Source organism: Oncorhynchus clarkii, chromosome 22 (genome assembly GCF_045791955.1).
Source record: "Oncorhynchus clarkii lewisi isolate Uvic-CL-2024 chromosome 22, UVic_Ocla_1.0, whole genome shotgun sequence".
Classification (NCBI taxonomy): domain Eukaryota; kingdom Metazoa; phylum Chordata; class Actinopteri; order Salmoniformes; family Salmonidae; genus Oncorhynchus; species Oncorhynchus clarkii.
The window spans coordinates 51,839,728-51,863,702 of NC_092168.1; the positions used below are offsets into that span (position 1 = coordinate 51,839,728).

Below are 23,975 nucleotides of genomic sequence, written 5' to 3' on the forward strand. Positions count from 1 at the left end.
TTACTTTAATTTATTGAACAGTAAATATTTCACTGAAAAATATTCAGTTCCTCAGAGATAATATTAACACGGCTTCTCAATTTATATTCCCAACCCATCAAAACTACTAATACAAATCTTTCTAAATGTCTACCACAAAAATGTCTAGATTTCACCAATAATAATGTAAACAGTTCTACCTACTAACAGTATCTAAACAGCTCGTCACTTCTGTCTTCTGTGTTTTGTTGGCTTGTTGTCTGCTGTTTGGCCTTGTGGTTGTAGACCCCTCCTTGGACCTGGCTTGGTAGATTCCTCCAGCTTTTCCAACTTCACCCAACCAGAGGCTTGACTCACTTGTAGCGATTGATTTTCTGCTGAAAGAAACAGACATTGTCAGTTTCTCGCTCACTGAAACGGATTCCCCCCTGCCTGCGACTGACACGGATTCCCCCCTGCCTGCGACTGACACGGATTCCCCCCTGCCTGCGACTGACACGGATTCCCCCATGCCTGCGACTGACACGGATTCCCCCATGCCTGCGACTGACACGGATTCCCCCATGCCTGCGACTGACACGGATTCCCCCATGCCTGCGACTGACACGGATTCCCCCCTGCCTGCGACTGACACGGATTCCCCCCTGCCTGCGACTGACACGGATTCCCCCCTGCCTGCGACTGACACGGATTCCCCCTGCCTGCGACTGACACGGATTCCCCTGCCTGCGACTGACACGGATTCCCCCCTGCCTGCGACTGACACGGATTCCCCTGCCTGCGACTGACACAGACTGACATTACTTTCAGCTCACGCCACCCATCCACTGACAGTGCCAGACTAGGTTGTCATACTGGCGACCCACACCCCCAGTGACCTCTGACCTGGCCACTAGTTGCTAGGGTCAGGTGGTTGCTAGGGGGGCGGACACCTGATAGTATTTTTGCCTGCTCAGGACAGAGGGAAGATCTCAATTGCATACTTGTGTCCTCGCTCCTCATCTCCTTCTCAAAACCCATTGAATGAGAAAGCCAGAGGTCACTCCCCTCTGACCTCCTCCAATGGGTTTTGAGAAGGACACAAGGCGCATGCAATTGAGACCTTCACAGAGCCTCCTCAGTCGCTCTCCAAGAGGACATCAAATCATCAAATGTAATTATAGATTGGTCACATACTTAGCAGATGTTATTGCGAGTGAAGCGAAATGTGTGTGTTCCTAGCTCCAACAGTGCAGTAGTATCTAACTAAATGCTTGTGTTCCCAGCTCCAACAGTGCAGTAATATCTAACTAAATGCTTGTGTTCCTAGGTCCAACAGTGCAGTAGTATCTAACTAAAGGCTTGTGTTCCTAGCTCCAACAGTGCAGTAATATCTAACTAAATGCTTGTGGTCCTAGGTCCAACAGTGCAGTAATATCTAACTAAATGCTTGTGTTTCTAGCTCCATCAGTGCAGTAATATCTAACTAAATGCTTGTGTTCCCAGCTTCAACAGTGCAGTAATATCTAACTAAATGCTTGTGTTCCTAGCTCCAACAGTGCAGTAATATCTAACTAAATGCTTGTGGTCCTAGGTCCAACAGTGCAGTAATATCTAACTAAATGCTTGTGTTCCCAGCTCCAACAGTGCAGTAATATCTAACTAAATGCTTGTGTTCCCAGCTTCAACAGTGCAGTAATACTTAACTAAATGCTTGTGTTCCTAGCTCCAACAGTGCAGTAATATCTAACTAAATGCTTGTGTTCCCAGCTTCAACAGTGCAGTAATACCTAACTAAATGCTTGTGTTCCTAGCTCCAACAGTGCAGTAATATCTAACTAAATGCTTGTGTTCCTAGATCCAACAGTGCAGTAATATCTAACTAAATGCTTGTGTTCCTAGATCCAACAGTGCAGTAGTATCTAACAATTCTCAACAACACACAAATCGAAAAGTAAAAATAGAATGAAGAAATATTAAAATTTTAGGACGAGCAATGTCGGAGTGGCACTGACTACAGTATATACACACATATGAAATGAGTAAAGCAGTATGTAAACATTATTAAAGTGACTAGTGTTCCATGTCTAGGTATATAGGACAGCCGCCTCTAAGGTGCAGGGTTGAGTAACCAGGTGGAAGCATGGTCTGATGGCCTTGAGATAGAAGCTGTTTTTCAGTCTCTCGGTCCCAGCTTTGATGCACCTGTACTGACCTCGCCTTCTGGATGATAGCGGGGTGAACAGGCAGTGGCTCGGGTGGTTGATGTCCTTGATAGTTTTTACGGCATTCCTGTGACTCCAGAGGGTAGTGAGGTCTGCACAACGCATCACCGGGGGTGGTGTAGGTGTCCTGGAGGGCAGGTAGTTTGCCCCCGGTGATGCGTTGTGCAGACCTCACTACCCTCTGGAGAGCCTTACAGTTGTGGGCGGAGCAGTTGTGCTGTATCACCGCCTGGTACGGCGATACAGCACGACAGGATGCGCTCAATTGTGCATCTGTAGAAGATTGTGATTGTCTTAGAGGCAAAGACAAATTTCTTTAACCTCCTGAGGTTGAAGAGGCACTCTTGCACCTTCTTCACCACACTGTCGGTGTGCGTGGCCAACTTCAGTGATGTGTCTCTTTGTACTTTGCTCCGTTCATCTTTCCCTCGATCCTGACTAGTCTCCTAAAAACATTCCCACAACACTATTCTGTAACCACCATGTTTCATCGTAGGGATGGTGCCAGGTTCCCTCCAGATGTGACACTTGGCATTCAGGCCAAAAGAGTTCAAATCGGTTTCATCAGACCAGAGAATCTTGTTTCTCATGGTCGGAAAGTCTTCATGTGCCTTTTACTGAGGAGTGGCTTCCGTCTGGCCACTCTACCATAAAGGCCTGATTGGTGGAGTGCTGCAGAGATGGTAGCCCTGGAAGGTTCTCCCATCTCCACAGAGGATGGAGCTCTGTCAGAGTGACTCAGGTTCTTGGTCACCTCCCCGATTGCTCAGTTTGGCCAGCTCAAGGCAGAGTCTTGGTGGTTCCAAACTTCTTCCATTTAAGAATGATGGAGGCCACTGTGTTCTTGGGGACCTTCAATGCTGCAGAATGTTTGTTGGTACCCTTCTCCAGATCTGTACCTCGACACAATCCGGTCTTGTATCTCTGGACAATTTCTTTGACCTCATGGCTTGGTTTTTGCTCTGATGCACTGTCAACTGTGGGACCTTATATAGACAGGTGTGTTCCTTTCCAAATCATGTCCAATCAAATGAATTTACCACAGGTGGACTTCAATCAAGATGTAGAAACATCTCAAGGATGCTTAATGGAAACAGGATGCACCTGAGCTCAATTTCGAGTCTCCTAGCAAAGGGTCTGAATACTTATGCAAATAAGGTATGTTTTTTTATTTAAAAAAAACAGTTTTTGCTTTGTCATTATGGGGTATTGTGATGTCATTATGGGGTATTGTGATGTCATTATGGGGTATTGTGATGTCATTATGGGGGCATTGTCTGTAGATTGCTGAGGAAAAATAGTAATTTAATCAATTTTATAACAAGGCTGTAATGTAACAAAATGTGAAAAAAGTCAAGGGGTCTGAATACTTTCCAAATGCACTGTATTCCTCTTGCCCAGATGGGATAGGGTAGTGCAGTGAGATGGCGATTGCACCATCTGTGTATCTATTGGGGCGTTAAGCAAATTGAAGTGGGTCTAGGGTGTCAGGTAAGGTAGAGGTGATATGATCCTTAACTAGCTTGTCAAAGCACTTCATGATGACACAAGTGAGTGCTACGAGGCTGTAGCCATTTAGTTCAGTTACTTTTGCTTTCTTGGTGGACATCTTGAAGCAAGTGGGGACAGCAGACTGGGATAGGGAGAGATTGAATATGTCCGTAAACACTTCAGCCAGCTGGTCTGCGCATGCTCTGAGTATGCTGCTAGGGACGCTGTTTGGGCCGGCAGCCTTGCAAGGGTTAACACGCTTAAACGTCTTACTCACGACGGCCATGTAGAATGACAACCCACAGTCCTTGGGCAGCGTCGGCGGCACTGTGTTATCCTCGAAGCAGGCGAAGAAGGTGTTTAGCTTGTCCGGGAGCAAGACGTCGGTGTGGCTGGTTTTCCCTTTGTAGTCCGTGATTCTCTGTAGACCCTGCTACATACGTTTCGTGTCTGAGCCGTTGAATTGCGACTCCACTTTGTCTCTATACTGATGTTTTGCCTGTTTGATTGCCTTACGGAGGGAATAACTACACTGTTTGTATTCGGCCATATTCCCAGTCACGTTGCCATGGTTAAATGTGATGGTTCCCGCTTTTAGTTTTACACGAATGTTGCCATCTATCCACGGTTTCTGGTTTGGTTTTAATAGTCACCGTGGGAACAACACCCCATACACACTTCCTGATGAAAATCAGGGAAATCAGGGAATATGTCCGGGCAACCCGGAGCAAAACAATCTTGAAGAATGGATTCCAAGTGGTCAGACCAGCATTTAATAGACCTTAAAACAGGAAGTGCCCGTACTGAGTTTCTGCCTATAGGAAGGGAGGCGCAAAATAGAGTCGTGATTTGATTTGCCGAAGGGAGGGCGGGGGAGGGCCTTGTAGGCATCTCAAAAAGGCGAGAAGCAGTGGTCTAGAGTTTTTCCTAAGCGAGTACTAAAGTCAAAGTGTTGATAGAACTTCAGTAGCGTTTTCCACAAATTTCCTTTGTTAAAATCCCCAGCTACAATAAATGCATCCTCAGGATGGATATACAGTTTCCAGTTTGCACAACAGTGTAGTTCCTTGAGGCCATCGTGGTATCAGCTTGAGGGGGAATATATACGGCTGTGAATATAACCGAAGGGAATTCTCTTGTGAGGTAATACGGTCAAGCATTTGATTGTGAGGTATTCTAGGTCGGGTGAACAAAAGGACTTGAGTTTCTGTACATTATCACAATCACACCAAGAGTAGTTAATCACGCAACATACACCTCCACTTTCTTTTTCCCCAGAGAGTTCTTTATCCCTGTCTACGCAATGAACTGAGAATCCAGCTGGTTGTATGGACCGGGACAGTATATCCAGAGAGAGCCATGAATCCGTGAAACAGAGTATGTTACAGTCCCTGACGTCTCTCTGGAAGGAGATCCTCGCACTGACGTCTCTCTGGAAGGAGATCCTCGCCCTGACGTCTCTCTGGAAGGAGATCCTCGCCCTGACGTCTCCCTGGAAGGAGATCCTCGCCCTGACGTCTCTCTGGAAGGAGATCCTCGCCCTGACGTCTCTCTGGAAGGAGATCCTCGCCCTGACGTCTCTCTGGAAGGAGATCCTCGCCCTGACGTCTCTCTGGAAGGAGATCCTCGCCCTGACGTCTCCCTGGAAGGAGATCCTCGCCCTGACGTCTCCCTGGAAGGAGATCCTCGCCCTGACGTCTCCCTGGAAGGAGATCCTCGCCCTGACGTCTCTCTGGAAGGAGATCCTCGCCCTGACGTCTCTCTGGAAGGAGATCTTCGCCCTGACGTCTCTCTGGAAGGAGATCTTCGCCCTGACGTCTCTCTGGAAGGAGATCTTCGCCCTGACGTCTCTCTGGAAGGAGATCTTCGCCCTGACGTCTCTCTGGAAGGAGATCCTCGCCCTGACGTCTCTCTGGAAGGAGATCCTCGCCCTGACGTCTCCCTGGAAGGAGATCCTCGCCCTGACGTCTCCCTGGAAGGAGATCCTCGCCCTGACGTCTCTCTGGACTAATAATGTTAGAAATAACACACACAAAAACCACAATACTGCAAAGTTGCTGAGGAGCTACAAGCAGAGCTGTCATGTCTTAGGAGCTACAAGCAGAGCTGTCATGTCTGTCATGTCTGAGGAGCTACAAGCAGAGCTGTCATGTCTTAGGAGCTACAAGCAGAGCTGTTACGTCTGAGGAGCTACAAGCAGAGCTGTTACGTCTGAGGAGCTACAAGCAGAGCTGTCATGTCTGTCATGTCTTAGGAGCTACAAGCAGAGCTGTCATGTCTGAGGAGCTACAAGCAGAGCTGTTACGTCTGAGGAGCTACAAGCAGAGCTGTCATGTCTGAGGAGCTACAAGCAGAGCTGTCATGTCTGAGGAGCTACAAGCAGAGCTGTCATGTCTGTCATGTCTTAGGAGCTACAAGCAGAGCTGTCATGTCTTAGGAGCTACAAGCAGAGCTGTTACGTCTGTCATGTCTTAGGAGCTACAAGCAGAGCTGTCATGTCTGTCATGTCTGAGGAGCTACAAGCAGAGCTGTCATGTCTTAGGAGCTACAAGCAGAGCTGTCATGTCTGAGGAGCTACAAGCAGAGCTGTCATGTCTGAGGAGCTACAAGCAGAGCTGTTACGTCTGTCATGTCTGAGGAGCTACAAGCAGAGCTGTCATGTCTGAGGAGCTACAAGCAGAGCTGTCATGTCTGAGGAGCTACAAGCAGAGCTGTCATGTCTGAGGAGCTACAAGCAGAGCTGTCATGTCTGAGGAGCTACAAGCAGAGCTGTCATGTCTGAGGAGCTACAAGCAGAGCTGTTACGTCTGTCATGTCTGAGGAGCTACAAGCAGAGCTGTCATGTCTTAGGAGCTACAAGCAGAGCTGTTACGTCTGAGGAGCTACAAGCAGAGCTGTTACGTCTGAGGAGCTACAAGCAGAGCTGTCATGTCTGTCATGTCTTAGGAGCTACAAGCAGAGCTGTCATGTCTGAGGAGCTACAAGCAGAGCTGTTACGTCTGAGGAGCTACAAGCAGAGCTGTCATGTCTGAGGAGCTACAAGCAGAGCTGTCATGTCTGAGGAGCTACAAGCAGAGCTGTCATGTCTGTCATGTCTTAGGAGCTACAAGCAGAGCTGTCATGTCTTAGGAGCTACAAGCAGAGCTGTTACGTCTGTCATGTCTTAGGAGCTACAAGCAGAGCTGTCATGTCTGTCATGTCTGAGGAGCTACAAGCAGAGCTGTCATGTCTTAGGAGCTACAAGCAGAGCTGTCATGTCTGAGGAGCTACAAGCAGAGCTGTCATGTCTGAGGAGCTACAAGCAGAGCTGTTACGTCTGTCATGTCTGAGGAGCTACAAGCAGAGCTGTCATGTCTGAGGAGCTACAAGCAGAGCTGTCATGTCTGAGGAGCTACAAGCAGAGCTGTCATGTCTGAGGAGCTACAAGCAGAGCTGTCATGTCTGAGGAGCTACAAGCAGAGCTGTCATGTCTGAGGAGCTACAAGCAGAGCTGTTACGTCTGTCATGTCTGAGGAGCTACAAGCAGAGCTGTCATGTCTGAGGAGCTACAAGCAGAGCTGTCATGTCTGAGGAGCTACAAGCAGAGCTGTCATGTCTGTCATGTCTTAGGAGCTACAAGCAGAGCTGTCATGTCTGTCATGTCTGAGGAGCTACAAGCAGAGCTGTCATGTCTGAGGAGCTACAAGCAGAGCTGTCATGTCTGTCATGTCTTAGGAGCTACAAGCAGAGCTGTCATGTCTGTCATGTCTTAGGAGCTACAAGCAGAGCTGTCATGTCTGTCATGTCTTAGGAGCTACAAGCAGAGCTGTCATGTCTTAGGAGCTACAAGCAGAGCTGTCATGTCTGTCATGTCTTAGGAGCTACAAGCAGAGCTGTTACGTCTTAGGAGCTACAAGCAGAGCTGTCATGTCTTAGGAGCTACAAGCAGAGCTGTCATGTCTTAGGAGCTACAAGCAGAGCTGTCATGTCTGTCATGTCTTAGGAGCTACAAGCAGAGCTGTTACGTCTGTCATGTCTGAGGAGCTACAAGCAGAGCTGTTACGTCTGTCATGTCTGAGGAGCTACAAGCAGAGCTGTTACGTCTGTCATGTCTTAGGAGCTACAAGCAGAGCTGTCATGTCTGAGGAGCTACAAGCAGAGCTGTCATGTCTGAGGAGCTACAAGCAGAGCTGTCATGTCTGAGGAGCTACAAGCAGAGCTGTCATGTCTGTCATGTCTGAGGAGCTACAAGCAGAGCTGTCATGTCTGAGGAGCTACAAGCAGAGCTGTCATGTCTGTCATGTCTTAGGAGCTACAAGCAGAGCTGTTACGTCTGTCATGTCTGAGGAGCTACAAGCAGAGCTGTCATGTCTGAGGAGCTACAAGCAGAGCTGTCATGTCTGTCATGTCTTAGGAGCTACAAGCAGAGCTGTCATGTCTGTCATGTCTGAGGAGCTACAAGCAGAGCTGTCATGTCTGAGGAGCTACAAGCAGAGCTGTCATGTCTGTCATGTCTTAGGAGCTACAAGCAGAGCTGTCATGTCTGTCATGTCTTAGGAGCTACAAGCAGAGCTGTCATGTCTGTCATGTCTTAGGAGCTACAAGCAGAGCTGTCATGTCTTAGGAGCTACAAGCAGAGCTGTCATGTCTGTCATGTCTTAGGAGCTACAAGCAGAGCTGTTACGTCTTAGGAGCTACAAGCAGAGCTGTCATGTCTTAGGAGCTACAAGCAGAGCTGTCATGTCTTAGGAGCTACAAGCAGAGCTGTCATGTCTGTCATGTCTTAGGAGCTACAAGCAGAGCTGTTACGTCTGTCATGTCTGAGGAGCTACAAGCAGAGCTGTTACGTCTGTCATGTCTGAGGAGCTACAAGCAGAGCTGTTACGTCTGTCATGTCTTAGGAGCTACAAGCAGAGCTGTCATGTCTGAGGAGCTACAAGCAGAGCTGTCATGTCTGAGGAGCTACAAGCAGAGCTGTCATGTCTGAGGAGCTACAAGCAGAGCTGTCATGTCTGTCATGTCTGAGGAGCTACAAGCAGAGCTGTCATGTCTGAGGAGCTACAAGCAGAGCTGTCATGTCTGTCATGTCTTAGGAGCTACAAGCAGAGCTGTCATGTCTGTCATGTCTGAGGAGCTACAAGCAGAGCTGTCATGTCTGAGGAGCTACAAGCAGAGCTGTCATGTCTGTCATGTCTTAGGAGCTACAAGCAGAGCTGTCATGTCTGTCATGTCTTAGGAGCTACAAGCAGAGCTGTCATGTCTGTCATGTCTTAGGAGCTACAAGCAGAGCTGTCATGTCTTAGGAGCTACAAGCAGAGCTGTCATGTCTGTCATGTCTTAGGAGCTACAAGCAGAGCTGTTACGTCTTAGGAGCTACAAGCAGAGCTGTCATGTCTTAGGAGCTACAAGCAGAGCTGTCATGTCTTAGGAGCTACAAGCAGAGCTGTCATGTCTGTCATGTCTTAGGAGCTACAAGCAGAGCTGTTACGTCTGTCATGTCTGAGGAGCTACAAGCAGAGCTGTTACGTCTGTCATGTCTGAGGAGCTACAAGCAGAGCTGTTACGTCTGTCATGTCTTAGGAGCTACAAGCAGAGCTGTCATGTCTGAGGAGCTACAAGCAGAGCTGTCATGTCTGAGGAGCTACAAGCAGAGCTGTCATGTCTGAGGAGCTACAAGCAGAGCTGTCATGTCTTAGGAGCTACAAGCAGAGCTGTCATGTCTGAGGAGCTACAAGGAGAGCTGTTACGTCTGTCATGTCTTAGGAGCTACAAGCAGAGCTGTCATGTCTTAGGAGCTACAAGCAGAGCTGTCATGTCTTAGGAGCTACAAGCAGAGCTGTCATGTCTTAGGAGCTACAAGCAGAGCTGTCATGTCTGTCATGTCTTAGGAGCTACAAGCAGAGCTGTCATGTCTTAGGAGCTACAAGCAGAGCTGTCATGTCTTAGGAGCTACAAGCAGAGCTGTCATGTCTCTCAGCGCCATCTTACAACATCACATGTGTGTTGGGGTGTGCGGACATCTTCATAAAGCCTCCACAGAGTGTGTGTTTACTCTTCATGGTTTCAATCTGTCTATTAGTTGATCATAGTAGTTTTGCCATGTGTTATAGTCAACATCTCCTTTTACAGTCCATATTATTGTTATAACATATTTAAATGACCCATTCATTGTCATGCTGTTTATTATATTCATTCATATCTCTTTGTACAGAACCACATCCATCTCATATGTCCTCGATAAAGGCAGCTCCCCGCACCTCTCTGATTCAGAGGGGTTGGGTTAAATGGGGAAGACACGCCTCTCTGATTCAAAGGGGTTGGGTTAAATGGGGAAGACACGCCTCTCTGATTCAGAGGGGTTGGGTTAAATGGGGAAGACACGCCTCTCTGATTCAGAGGGGTTGGGTTAAATGGGGAAGACACGCCTCTCTGATTCAGAGGGGTTGGGTTAAATGGGGAAGACACATTTCAGTTGAAGGCATTCAACTGACTAGGTATTCCCCCTTTCTCTTCCCTCTGGAAATAAACTTCCCTATTGTGTAAAACTCTTGAGGTTGCCGTATTCCTGTGTCAGTGAGTCACAGACCATCTCTTTCTCACTGACTCATTACATTTCCATCATACAGTATAGTTGTGTGTTACTGTACCTTCTAGGCAGCGAGACTGGATCTCTGCTAGAGACTTCCTTATCGCCAGACACTGGAGGTTCAAACTCTTCTCCTTCTCCGCCACCTTATCAATTTGATCTAAATCCTTCAGTTTCTTCTTTGATCCTTTACCCTGTGACCTGAGGAAAAAATATGTTTTTAATTGACTTTTTAAAAAAAAGTTGTTAAAGAAACTAACCCTCCATTTTCCCTGACAGTCACACACCTTCATCAGACAGTGAACACTCTCTAAAAACAACCTCAATCAGAGTACAAAAAAAGGAGGTGTCTTACCTCAAGGGTCTTTCCTGGTAAAATAATTAATAAATCTATTAGGCTTATATCCTTTATAATGTCAATAAACATTGATGACCTATTAATCCCCTCCAGTTGCTGGACCAGCTCAGCCCTCCTCAGCCTCAGTTGCTCCAGCTCCAACAGGGCCTCACCCACTCCTCCTGTCTGCGTCGCCATCACCATCCTCCGGTTCAGGTCTTCAGTGCTACACATTGGGAACCATAATAGGGATGGTCATGGGTGCGAGTAATTGAATTTGAATACTCTTAACAGATGTTTTTTTTTTTTTTTACGTAAAACTATGACGTAATGTGTCTGCCTGAAAGGAGAAGATACATTTTGTCCAGATTATTATTTTTTTTTTTTGTTGTCTTGAAACGTTAATTTGCTTTGACTCTAGTTTTCCCATTTGTACTATTTACTTAACTGCATTCGGACTACTCCCTACAAACACATGTGCTAAGTGACACAACCTCCCGTTTGCCTACAGAAATAAATTCAGATAAAAACGTATCCAACTGATTAGGGATTAACATGCGGGATCCTGGGAACACTTCACATTTCCAGAAAACAAGTAACCGAGGTAAAGACTCAGGTTGGATAGTCGATGGATATTCCCCTGTTGTTTTCCTCACGTCCACCAACAGCAGTTAGGGACCGTCAACATACTGTAGTGACAATTCACATTTTAATAGCTCTTTAACCATTACTCCTAAGGCGGAGACTAAACCCATTGGCCCCACAGTGATAGGGCATTGAAAGGATCTGGCTCATGCCCTACTGGGGCGGCAGGGTAGCCTAGTGGACTAGTAACAGGAAGGTTGCAAGTTCAAACCCCCGAGCTGACAAGGTACAAATCTGTCGTTCTGCCCACTGTTCCTAGGCCGTCATTGAAAATAAGAATTTAATAATTAACTGACTTGCCTAGTTAAATAAAGGTACAAAATTAAAATGAAAAAGTGGGGAGAGGTATCTTCAGCTTGTCTGGGGACCCATTGATCTGCTGTGGAACCAGAAAACGGAGAAGTCTAGGTTCCCACGGATCACTGAATGTCAACTTGATGAAATTCAAAGGAGCGTACCCACATGTCGCAGTCACAGTCAAATCACCCGTGGGGTGGCTGTGACCCCCTCGTGTCGCAGTCAAATCACCCGTGGGGTGACTGTGACCCCCTCATGTCAGTCAAACCACCCGTGGGGTGACTGTGACCCCCTCATGTCACAGTCAAACCACCCGTGGGGTGACTGTGACCCCCTCATGTCACAGTCAAACCACCCGTGGGGTGACTGTGATCCCCTCATGTCACAGTCAAACCACCCGTGGGGTGACTGTGACCCCCTCATGTCACAGTCAAACCACCCGTGGGGTGACTGTGACCCCCTCATGTCACAGTCAAACCACCCGTGGGGTGACTGTGACCCCCTCATGTCACAGTCAAACCACCCGTGGGGTGACTGTGACCCCCTCATGTCACAGTCAAACCACCCGTGGGGTGACTGTGACCCCCTCATGTCACAGTGAGGAATATCAATGAAGCGCTGGTAAAGGTGGCTCTGTCCCGGAGAGCTGACTGGACAAGGATTGAAAGGGGATGGTTTTTAGGGCGGTGCTAAAGTGATCTTAGAAGTAAACAGCGGCTTTGAGAATGATGATCGCATGCAACGATGAAGCAAAAAATGACTAGGTATCCCCCCTTACGCCCGTCACTGTCCATGTCTTGTTTTTAAAGGATGATAGAAGTGCTACACCTGGTGGAGAGAGATTGTAAGACAGAAATAGTTGCTTTATGCGTGCTGTACGTTACGACATGACACATCTAGATGTAACGGAAGGTCAGTTTTTTCAACTTTTCTCCAATACTATAGATCCATTACCATGTCGATCAACGCTGGAACAGAAACGTAGTTCACACCCCAGATTTTGAAGTCAACACAGTCGCTACAGTCCCATTAGATTTCTTTGTAGCCTCGTTTGAATGTTGCGGTTGCGCACATTTGTACGGAATGGGGCGAGTTACTGGTTATAGTTACAGTAGTGGTAGTGACTACAGTAGTAGTGGTAGTGACTGGTTATAGTAGTGGTAGTGTCTACAGTAGTAGTGGTAGTGACTACAGTAGTAGTGGTAGTGACTGGTTATAGTAGTGGTAGTGTCTACAGTAGTAATGGTAGTGACTGGTTATAGTTACAGTAGTGGTAGTGACTACAGTAGTAGTGGTAGTGACTGGTTATAGTAGTGGTAGTGTCTACAGTAGTAATGGTAGTGACTGGTTATAGTTACAGTAGTGGTAGTGACTACAGTAGTAGTGGTAGTGACTGGTTATAGTAGTGGTAGTGTCTACAGTAGTAATGGTAGTGACTGGTTATAGTAATGGTAGTAACTGGTTATAGTAGTGGTAGTGACTGGTTATAGTAGTGGTAGTGACTGGTTATAGTAGTGGTAGTGTCTGGTTATAGTAGTGGTAGTGTCTACAGTAGTAGTGGTAGTGACTGGTTATAGTAGTGGTAGTGACTGGTTATAGTAATGGTAGTGGTACTGTCTACAGTAGTAGTGGTAGTGACTGGTTATAGTTATAGTAGTGGTAGTGACTGGTTATAGTTACAGTAGTGATACTGTCTACAGTAGTAGTGGTAGTGACTGGTTATAGTTATAGTAGTGGTAGTGTCTGGTTATAGTAGTGGTAGTGACTGGTTATAGTAGTGGTAGTGTCTGGTTATAGTAGTGGCAGTGTCTGGTTATAGTAGTGGTAGTGTCTACAGTAGTAGTGGTAGTGACTGGTTATAGTAGTGGTAGTGACTGGTTATAGTAATGGTAGTGACTGGTTATAGTTATAGTAGTGGTAGTGACTGGTTACAGTAATGGTAGTGACTGGTTATAGTAGTGGTAGTGACTGGTTATAGTAGTGGCAGTGACTGGTTATAGTAGTGGCAGTGACTGGTTATAGTTATAGTAGTGGCAGTGACTGGTTATAGTAGTGGTAGTGACTGGTTATAGTAATGGTAGTGACTGGTTATAGTAGTGGTAGTGACTGGTTATAGTAGTGGTAGTGACTGGTTATAGTAGTGGTAGTGTCTGGTTATAGTAGTGGTAGTGACTGGTTATAGTTATAGTAGTGACTGGTTATAGTAATGGTAGTGACTGGTTATAGTTATAGTAGTGGCAGTGACTGGTTATAGTAATGGTAGTGACTGGTTATAGTTATAGTAGTGGCAGTGACTGGTTATAGTAGTGGTAGTGACTGGTTATAGTAATGGTAGTGACTGGTTATAGTAGTGGTAGTGACTGGTTATAGTAGTGGTTGTGACTGGTTATAGTAGTGGTAGTGACTGGTTATAGTAGTGGTAGTGTCTACAGTAGTAGTGGTAGTGACTGGTTATAGTAGTGGTAGTGACTGGTTATAGTAGTGGCAGTGTCTGGTTATAGTAGTGGTAGTGTCTACAGTAGTAGTGGTAGTGACTGGTTATAGTAGTGGTAGTGACTGGTTATAGTAATGGTAGTGACTGGTTATAGTTATAGTAGTGGTAGTGACTGGTTACAGTAATGGTAGTGACTGGTTATAGTAGTGGTAGTGACTGGTTATAGTAGTGGCAGTGACTGGTTATAGTAGTGGCAGTGACTGGTTATAGTAGTGGCAGTGACTGGTTATAGTAGTGGTAGTGACTGGTTATAGTAGTGGTAGTGTCTGGTTATAGTAGTGGTAGTGACTGGTTATAGTAGTGGTTGTGACTGGTTATAGTAGTGGTAGTGACTGGTTATAGTAGTGGTAGTGTCTACAGTAGTAGTGGTAGTGACTGGTTATAGTAGTGGTAGTGACTGGTTATAGTAATGGTAGTGGTACTGTCTACAGTAGTAGTGGTAGTGACTGGTTATAGTAGTGGTAGTGACTGGTTATAGTTACAGTAGTGATACTGTCTACAGTAGTAGTGGTAGTGACTGGTTATAGTTATAGTAGTGGTAGTGTCTGGTTATAGTAGTGGTAGTGACGGGTTATAGTAGTGGTAGTGTCTGGTTATAGTAGTGGTAGTGACTGGTTATAGTAGTGGCAGTGTCTGGTTATAGTAGTGGTAGTGTCTACAGTAGTAGTGGTAGTGACTGGTTATAGTAGTGGTAGTGACTGGTTATAGTAATGGTAGTGACTGGTTATAGTTATAGTAGTGGTAGTGACTGGTTACAGTAATGGTAGTGACTGGTTATAGTAGTGGTAGTGACTGGTTATAGTAGTGGCAGTGACTGGTTATAGTAGTGGCAGTGACTGGTTATAGTAATGGTAGTGACTGGTTATAGTTATAGTAGTGGCAGTGACTGGTTATAGTAGTGGTAGTGACTGGTTATAGTTATAGTAGTGGCAGTGACTGGTTATAGTAGTGGTAGTGACTGGTTATAGTAATGGTAGTGACTGGTTATAGTAGTGGTAGTGACTGGTTATAGTAGTGGTAGTGACTGGTTATAGTAGTGGTAGTGACTGGTTATAGTAATGGTAGTGACTGGTTATAGTAGTGGTAGTGTCTACAGTAGTAGTGGTAGTGACTGGTTATAGTAGTGGCAGTGTCTGGTTATAGTAGTGGTAGTGACTGGTTATAGTAGTGGTAGTGACTGGTTATAGTAATGGTAGTGTCTGGTTATAGTAGTGGTAGTGTCTACAGTAGTAGTGGTAGTGACTGGTTAGTTGAAAAAGTAGTTAGATGGAATAAATTGCATGGAATAACATAGCCTGAACATGAGAACGTAGGTTTTGTGTCTCCAGCTTGAACGGTTCAAGAGTTACTGCTGGGGAGGTAGTTTATGCTAATTTATGCTAATTCAAATCGTTATAAGTTCATAAAGGTTTTAGATGATTTGAAGTTAGGATAGCCTGAATGTTTTACAGTTGGTCTTGTAGCTTAACTTACCAAGGAGCAGGGCCATTTTGAATAGCAAATGTAATTTATGCAAATAAAAAGTGTTATAGTCCCAAAAGTATACCTAGTATCAAATATCCTTTGACAAGCAAATCCACGTCGGGCCAGTCTGGACAGCTCAACTTCGGGTTTGGTGTTGATAGCTTAAACGGTGTTGGAGATGGTCCACATTTCTTTACCATTCAAGTCTATGGGCCTTTTCTTTGCCATTGAAATGCATTGTGAGCTCATTTAAATATTGTTTTTAGTTCAGAAAGTATAAATGGTATCAAAAATATTTTCTCAAGCAATCCAAGTTGGGGCAGCTGGACATTTGGAAATTGGTTTCGTGTTAATAGGTTTAATTGTTTAAGCTCTAGAGCGTGCGAAATAAATCCAATAATACGAGTATGTAAGACATCTATAGTTGTGCTTTCAGCACATCGTATCAGTTATGTCTTATAGAAAGTACTAGAACCAGTGCGTTCAGAGCTTCATCAGGGGAAGGTTTCCATCGAAAGAAATCAGTTGCAGAAATCAGACCAAATAACAGGAGGCCGTGTTCAAATCCTCGTTATTTTTCCTACCTATAAAACTTACCCTCAACTCATAAAAGTTTTGCGTTGAACAATAGGGCCGAAATCAGTTTTTATTTGACTTCGGGTCTTGAAATGAACCACCTTGGTTGGAAAGCGAGTAGGCTACCGGGCTACCTGTCAAACATTGTAGACTACTTACCGTCTTTTCACGTCCTTGTCCACAGCCTCTCGCTCTTCCTTAGTCATATTCAGTTCCTCGTTCACATTACTGACGGCATCTTGAAGTTGTTCAACCAAACTCTGGAATATTTCGGAAATAAATGGTTCAATTAACCCTGGTCTAATATCTGTTGACGTTCGTCAGGTTTGCTCAGAAGCATCGACAACCACTGGAAGAATGTCGACTCCTTTACCTCGAGTTGTTCTTCGCTCATGGCAGAAACGTCGAAGGGAGAAGTCAGGTCAGAGAAACTCATATTTGTGATGGTTTGTGTTTTCGAGCCGTCTTCAGTGTGGGGTCAGGCGACTGTCTTGAATGTTAAATCCACCTGGAACTCTCCCATTCTGCACATCCTTAACCTGACCTGTACGGGGCGCTAAAAGACTATCCTTGTATTTGGATTTGATTTATTTAACCTTTCATTTAACTAGGCAAGTTAAGAACCATTTTATATTTACAATGACGGTCTACCAAAAGGCCTCATGCGGGGACGGGGGCTGGGATTAAGACATAATAAAAAATATAGGACAAAACACACATCACGACAAGAGAGACAACACAACACTACATAGAGACCTAAGACAACAACAGCATGGCAGCAACACATGACAACACAGCATGGTAGCAATACAACATGACAACAACATGGCAGCAACACAACATGGCAGTAGCAACACAACATGACAACAACATGGCATGGTAGCAACACAACATGACAACAACATGGCAGTAACAACACAACATGGCAGTAGCAACACAACATGACAACAACATGGCATGGTAGCAACACAACATGGCAGTAGCAACACAACATGACAGTAGCAACACAACATGGCAGTAGCAACACAACATGACAACAACATGGCATGGTAGCAACACAACATGGCAGTAGCAACACAACATGACAACAACATGGCATGGTAGCAACACAACATGACAAAAACATGGCAGCAACACAACATGGCAGTAGCAACACAACATGACAACAACATGGCATGGTAGCAACACATGACAACAACATGGCAGTAGCAACACAACATGGCAGTAGCAACACAACATGACAACAACATGGCAGCAACACAACATGACAACAACATGGCAGTAGCAACACAACATGGCATTAGCAACACAACATGGCAGTAGCAACACAACATGGAAGTAGCAACACATGACAACAACATGGTAGCAACACAACATGACAACACAGCATGGTAGCAACACAACATGACAACAACATGGCAGTAGCAACACAACATGACAACAACATGGCATGGTAGCAACACAACATGGCAGTAGCAACACAACATGACAACAACATGGTAGCAACACAACATGACAACAACATGGTAGCAACACAACATGACAACAACATGGCAGTAGCAACACATGACAACAACATGGTAGCAACACAATATGACAACACAGCATGGTAGCAACACAACATGACAACAACATGGCTGCAACACAACATGGCAGTAGCAACACAATGTAGGACTTAATAACATATAGGCCTGAATAACATATAGGTAGGAATAACATATAGGTAGGAATAACATGTAGGCGTGAATAACATATAGGTAGGAATAACATATAGGCCTGAATAACATATAGGTAGGAATAACATATAGGTAGGAATAACATATAGGTAGGAATAACATGTAGGACTTAATAACATATAGGGTTGAATAACATATAGGCCTGAATAACGTATAGGCCTGAATAACATATAGGCCTGAATAACATATAGGCCTGAATAACATATAGGCCTGAATAACATATAGGTAGGAATAACATATAGGTAGGAATAACATATAGGTAGGAATAACATGTAGGACTTAATAACATATAGGGTTGAATAACATATAGGCCTGAATAACGTATAGGCCTGAATAACATATAGGCCTGAATAACATATAGGCCTGAATAACATATAGGACTGAATAACATATAGGACTGAATAACATATAGGACTTAATAACATATAGGGTTGAATAACATATAGGACTTAATAACATATAGGGTTGAATAACATATAGGACTTAATAACATATAGGACTGAATAACATATAGGGTTGAATAACATATAGGACTTAATATCGTATAGGGTTGAATATTAATAACGTATAGGGTTGAATAACATATAGGACTGAATAACATATAGGACTGAATAACATATAGGACTGAATAACATGTAGTACTGAATAACATATAGGACTGAATAACATATAGGACTTAATAACGTATAGGGTTGAATAACATATAGGACTTAATAACGTATAGGGTTGAATATTAATAACATATAGGACTGAATAACATATAGGACTGAATAACATATAGGACTGAATAACATATAGGACTGAATAACATGTAGTACTGAATAACATATAGGACTTAATAACATATAGGACTTAATAACATATAGGACTGAATAACATATAGGACTTAATAACATATAGGACTTAATAACATATAGGACTGAATAACATATAGGACTTAATAACGTATAGGGTTGAATAACATGTAGGACTTAATAACGAATATGACTGAATAACATATAGGCCTGAATAACATATAGGACTGAATAACATATAGGGTTGAATAACATATAGGACTTAATAACGTATAGGACTGAATAACGTATAGGACTGAATAACATGTAGGACTTAATAACGTATAGGGTTGAATATTAATAACATATAGGACTGAATAACATATAGGACTTAATAACATATAGGACTGAATAACATATAGGACTGAATAACATATAGGACTGAATAACATATAGGACTGAATAACATATAGGACTTAATAACATATAGAACTGAATAACATATAGGACTGAATAACATATAGGACTGAATAACATATAGGACTTAATAACATATAGGACTGAATAACATATAGGACTGAATAACATATAGGACTGAATAACATATAGGACTGAATAACATATAGGACTTAATAACATATAGAACTGAATAACATATAGGACTGAATAACATATAGGACTGAATAACATATAGGACTTAATAACATATAGGTTTGCATGTCTAGCCTATCCTGTCCTCTATCCACCAATAGTGGTCTACCAGTCTGTCTATCCTGTCCACTATCCACCAATCATAGAGGTCGGTGGATTGTTTGTCCAGATCTGCAATATGCTACCTACTGATCTTACCAAACACAACATCATTCACAGCTGCACCACCTTTCAATATAAGTGGAGGCCATAGTGCGTCATTGAGCATGAAAGAACATTGAAGCCATGAGAAACAAGGTTAAAATAGCTCACCTAATGATCTTGTTTAGGGGCAATACAGTGATCCTCCCTAGACTAGCCTACAACTCTACAATACAGGGATCCTCCCTAGTCCAGTCTACAACTCTACAATACAGTGATCCTCCCTAGTCTAGTCTACAATTCTACAATATATTGATCCTCCCTAGACTAGTCTACAACTCTACAATGATCCTCCCTAGACTAGTCTACAATTCTACAATATAATGATCCTCCCTAGACTAGTCTACAATATAATGATCCTCCCTAGACTAGTCTACAATATAATGATCCTCCCTAGACTAGTCCACATTATAATGATCCCCCCCCTAGACTAGTCTACAACTCTATAATATAATGATCCTCCCTAGCCTAGTCTACAACAATATAATGATCCGCCCTAGACTTGTCTACAATATAATGAATCTCCCTAGACTAGTCTACAACTCTACAATATAATGATCCTCCCTAGACTAGTCTACAATACAGTGATTCTCCCTAGACTAGTCTATAATATAATGATCCTCCCTAGACTAGTCTACAATATAATGATCCTCCCCCTAGACTAGTCCACAACTCTACAATATATTGATCCTCCCTAGACTAGTCTACAACTGTACAATGATCTTCCCTAGACTAGTCTACAACTCTACAATATAATGATCCTCCCTAGACTAGTCTTCAACTCTACAATATAATGATCCTCCCTAGACTAGTCTACAACTCTACAATACAGTGATCCTCTCTAGACTAGTCTAGAATATAATGATCCTCCCTAGACTAGTCTACAATATAATGATCCTCCCTAGACTAGTCTACAACTCTACATTGATCCTCCCTAGACTAGTCTACAATATAATGATCCTCCCTAGACTAGTCTACAACTCTACATTGATCCTCCCTAGACTAGTCTACAATATAATGATCCTCCCTAGACTAGTCTACAACTCTACAATATAATGATCCTCCCTAGACTAGTCTGCAATACAATGATCCTCCCTAGACTAGTCTACAATACAGTGATTCTCCCTAGACTAGTCTATAATATAATGATCCTCCCTAGACTAGTCTACAATATAATGATCCTCCCCCTAGACTAGTCCACAACTCTACAATATAATGATCCTCCCTAGACTAGTCTACAACTCTACAATGATCCTCCCTAGACTAGTCTACAACTCTACAATATAATGATCCTCCCTAGACTAGTCTTCAACTCTACAATATAATGATCCTCCCTAGACTAGTCTACAACTCTACAATACAGTGATCCTCTCTAGACTAGTCTAGAATATAATGATCCTCCCTAGACTAGTCTACAATATAATGATCCTCCCTAGACTAGTCTACAACTCTACATTGATCCTCCCTAGACTAGTCTACAATATAATGATCCTCCCTAGACTAGTCTACAACTCTACATTGATCCTCCCTAGACTAGTCTACAATATAATGATCCTCCCTAGACTAGTCTACAACACTACAATATAATGATCCTCCCTAGACTAGTCTACAATATAATGATCCTCCCTAGACTAGTCTACAACACTACAATATAATGATCCTCCCTAGACTAGTCTACAATATAATGATCCTTCCTAGACTAGTCTACAACACTACAATATAATGATCCTCCCTAGACTAGTCTACAATATAATGATCCTCCCTAGACTAGTCTACAACACTACAATATAATGATCCTCCCTAGACTAGTCTACAATATAATGATCCTCCCTAGACTAGTCTACAACACTACAATATAATGATCCTCCCTAGACTAGTCCACAATATAATTATCCTCCCTAGACTAGTCTGCAATATAATGATCCTCCCTAGACTAGTCTACAATATAATGATCCTCCCTAGACTAGTCTACAACTCTACAATACAGTGATCCTCCCTAGACTAGTCTACAATATAATGATCCTCCCTAGACTAGTCTACAATATAATGATCCTCCCTAGACTAGTCTACAACACTACAATATAATGATCCTCCCTAGACTAGTCTACAATATAATGATCCTCCCTTGACTAGTCTACAACACTACAATATAATGATCCTCCCTAGACTAGTCTACAACTCTACAATACAGTGATCCTCCCTAGACTAGTCTACAATATAATGAACACGATAGTAGCAACCTCTATGTTGTAAAGAACAAACCTCTGTTGTAAAGAACAAACCTCTATGTTGTAAAGAACAAACCTCTGTTGTAAAGAACAAACCAAAGAATGTTTCCACTGCAGCACCAATACAAACATCTAATTTCAGCTAATTATCACCTAATGCATATTATAAACTGGGTCGTTCGAGCCCTGGATGTTGATTGGGTGAAAGCTGTAGTACAGTATATGAGACAATATGCCACGGGTATGACACAAAACGACTTGTTTACAGCTCTAATTACTATGGTAATCAGTTTATAATAGCAATAATATTTCTCTGGGATTTGTGGTATATGGTCAATATACTACGGCTAAGGGCTGTATCCAGCCACTCCAGCCCTTAACCGTGGTATATTGGTCATATACCACACCCCCTCTGGCCTTGTTGGTTAAATATAACACTCTGTTGGAGTGGAGCTGGAGTCATTATCATTATGTCGACAGACATGACGCTACAGTGCTGAATGATGTTGATGTTTGCGAGGTGTATCCCACCAAGCCCTGAACAGGAATACCTGTAGTTATGTTAAACAACAGGTTGAAGGCTCTACAATTAGGTTGTTAAACACTATAATGGATACTTTCTAGAGTCATACCAAGAAGCTGCTGTATATAAGGCTGATGCCAGCAGTACTCGACATTTCCTGATTCCCATGATGGACTTGACTGTGTCTTCCCTGCTGTCCATGGTGGTTTACATCTGTTGTACCTGGGCCATACCTGCTCAGGTAAACACTAGTGCAAGTTAAACCTGTTGTACCCAAACTGTTTAATGTAGAGTTTTTATAAAAAAGGAAAATGATATTTCTCTGTATTTTGTAGAGTACCTCAGTGAGCTCCAAAAGGTTCCCTAAAAGTTATTCAGGTAAACATCCCACATATTACTCAACATTTCATAGTACAGGAATACCATGATTAACATATTTAATGTTTCAGATGATCACATTATACGCAGTGAGATGACAGCGATGGATCAAATCATAGAGGCCAATGAGTTCCAAGGTAAGAAATCCCTTCATCTTTTGCTATAGGTCTACACTAGGCAAAAACAAGCGTGAATCAGAGCAGTTCTCTGATTCATGCCTGTCTCAGTGGACTAATCACATGACTGGTGACACAACCTACTTCCACGTTGTCTCCGTACTACTGTACTGTTTGTTGCTACTTGGCTTCCTGTCTCCGTACTACTGTACTGTTTGTTGCTATTTGGCTTCCTGTCTCCGTACTACTGTACTGTTTGTTGCTACTTGGCTTCCTGTCTCCGTACTACTGTACTGTTTGTTGCTACTTGGCTTCCTGCCAAACGTTTCACTCTTATTAACTATTTCAATCAAACTATTTAACAAGAAGTGAGGAGGGAGTTGGAAAATCTAGAATCAATGGGGGAAGCATTGTGCGATTTACATTTGGTGAGAATGAGGGGACGATGGGGACTGGAAAGTTGGAAATGAACAGCAGTTTGTAGTTGGAGTGTGATTCACAAACAAGGATGTTTTTTTTTGGGGGGGGGGGGGGGGGGGGTGACCTGTTTGCGGTCTCGAATATGGTGAATGACGAACCGAGAAAAGTGGAATCGGTTAGAGTGACCAGGAGCGGGATGATGCTGATTTTGTGTGTGTCAAAAGCATAAAAAGAGAAAGCTCTGTGGCTCGACAAGATGGCGCCGTATGATGTGGAACGCTATGGTTTTCAGATTGGGGCACCGGTTAAAGGTGTCATCTCTGGCGTCTCGTTGGACATAGAGGCTGTGTGGTTTTAGGGATAACATTCGAGCAGTGGTAGACGCACGTCGATTGAATTAAATGATCCACGGAAAGAAGGAGAAAAACCTATCGGTTTTACTGTTTGATGAAATAGTTATCCCAATGTATATAAAACTTGTATTATATGAGATGTGCAGAAGCTGCTGCAATGTTACAATTGTAAAAAGTTTGGACACCTGGCAAGTGTTTGTTGAAGGAATAAATATGTATTAGTTGAAGAGTCAGGTGAAGTATGTTGTTGTAATTGTGATGGGGATCACGTTCCCTGAGTGCTGTGTACGGATGGAGGTTACAGTGGATCAGGGCCATCCAGCAGGTCTCCTATGTGGAGGCAGTGAAAATAGCTTGAGTAGAGATGAGATGGCAGTGGATGTGCCACAGTCTGCAGTGAAAAAATGGTAAGAAGGATCTGCAGATCTGCACAAACGTTCTGTTTTGGCCCTGCGTAAAATGAATCAGTCTGCCATCGCACTGTGATGCTCCAGGTACTGTGGCTAGTGGTGGTTATATCACTGTGATGTTCCAGGTACTGTGA

The 23,975-nt window shown here is 43.5% G+C and overlaps 2 protein-coding genes across 2 annotated transcripts in view; one reads left to right on the top strand and one right to left on the bottom strand.

Annotated features, from left to right (window-relative positions):
- LOC139380394 (uncharacterized) lies at window positions 1-16,571 on the bottom strand. The gene is made up of 5 exons (XM_071123032.1): window positions 16,426-16,571; window positions 16,212-16,312; window positions 10,674-10,802; window positions 10,301-10,440; window positions 1-353 (listed from the first exon to the last, which is right to left on the bottom strand). Exons 1-5 carry the CDS (start codon window positions 16,486-16,488, stop codon window positions 205-207), a joined length of 582 nt encoding a protein of 193 aa, XP_070979133.1. The 5' UTR covers window positions 16,489-16,571; the 3' UTR covers window positions 1-204.
- LOC139380393 (high choriolytic enzyme 2-like 2) overlaps window positions 16,257-23,975 on the top strand; it is a 15,779-nt gene continuing 8,060 nt past the window's right edge. Inside the window, exons 1-4 of the mRNA XM_071123031.1 lie at window positions 16,257-16,473; window positions 22,266-22,405; window positions 22,500-22,542; window positions 22,614-22,679. Of these exons, the coding sequence (XP_070979132.1) occupies window positions 16,410-16,473; window positions 22,266-22,405; window positions 22,500-22,542; window positions 22,614-22,679 (313 nt within the window). The 5' untranslated portion in view covers window positions 16,257-16,409. The remainder of the gene's footprint in view (window positions 16,474-22,265; window positions 22,406-22,499; window positions 22,543-22,613; window positions 22,680-23,975) is intronic.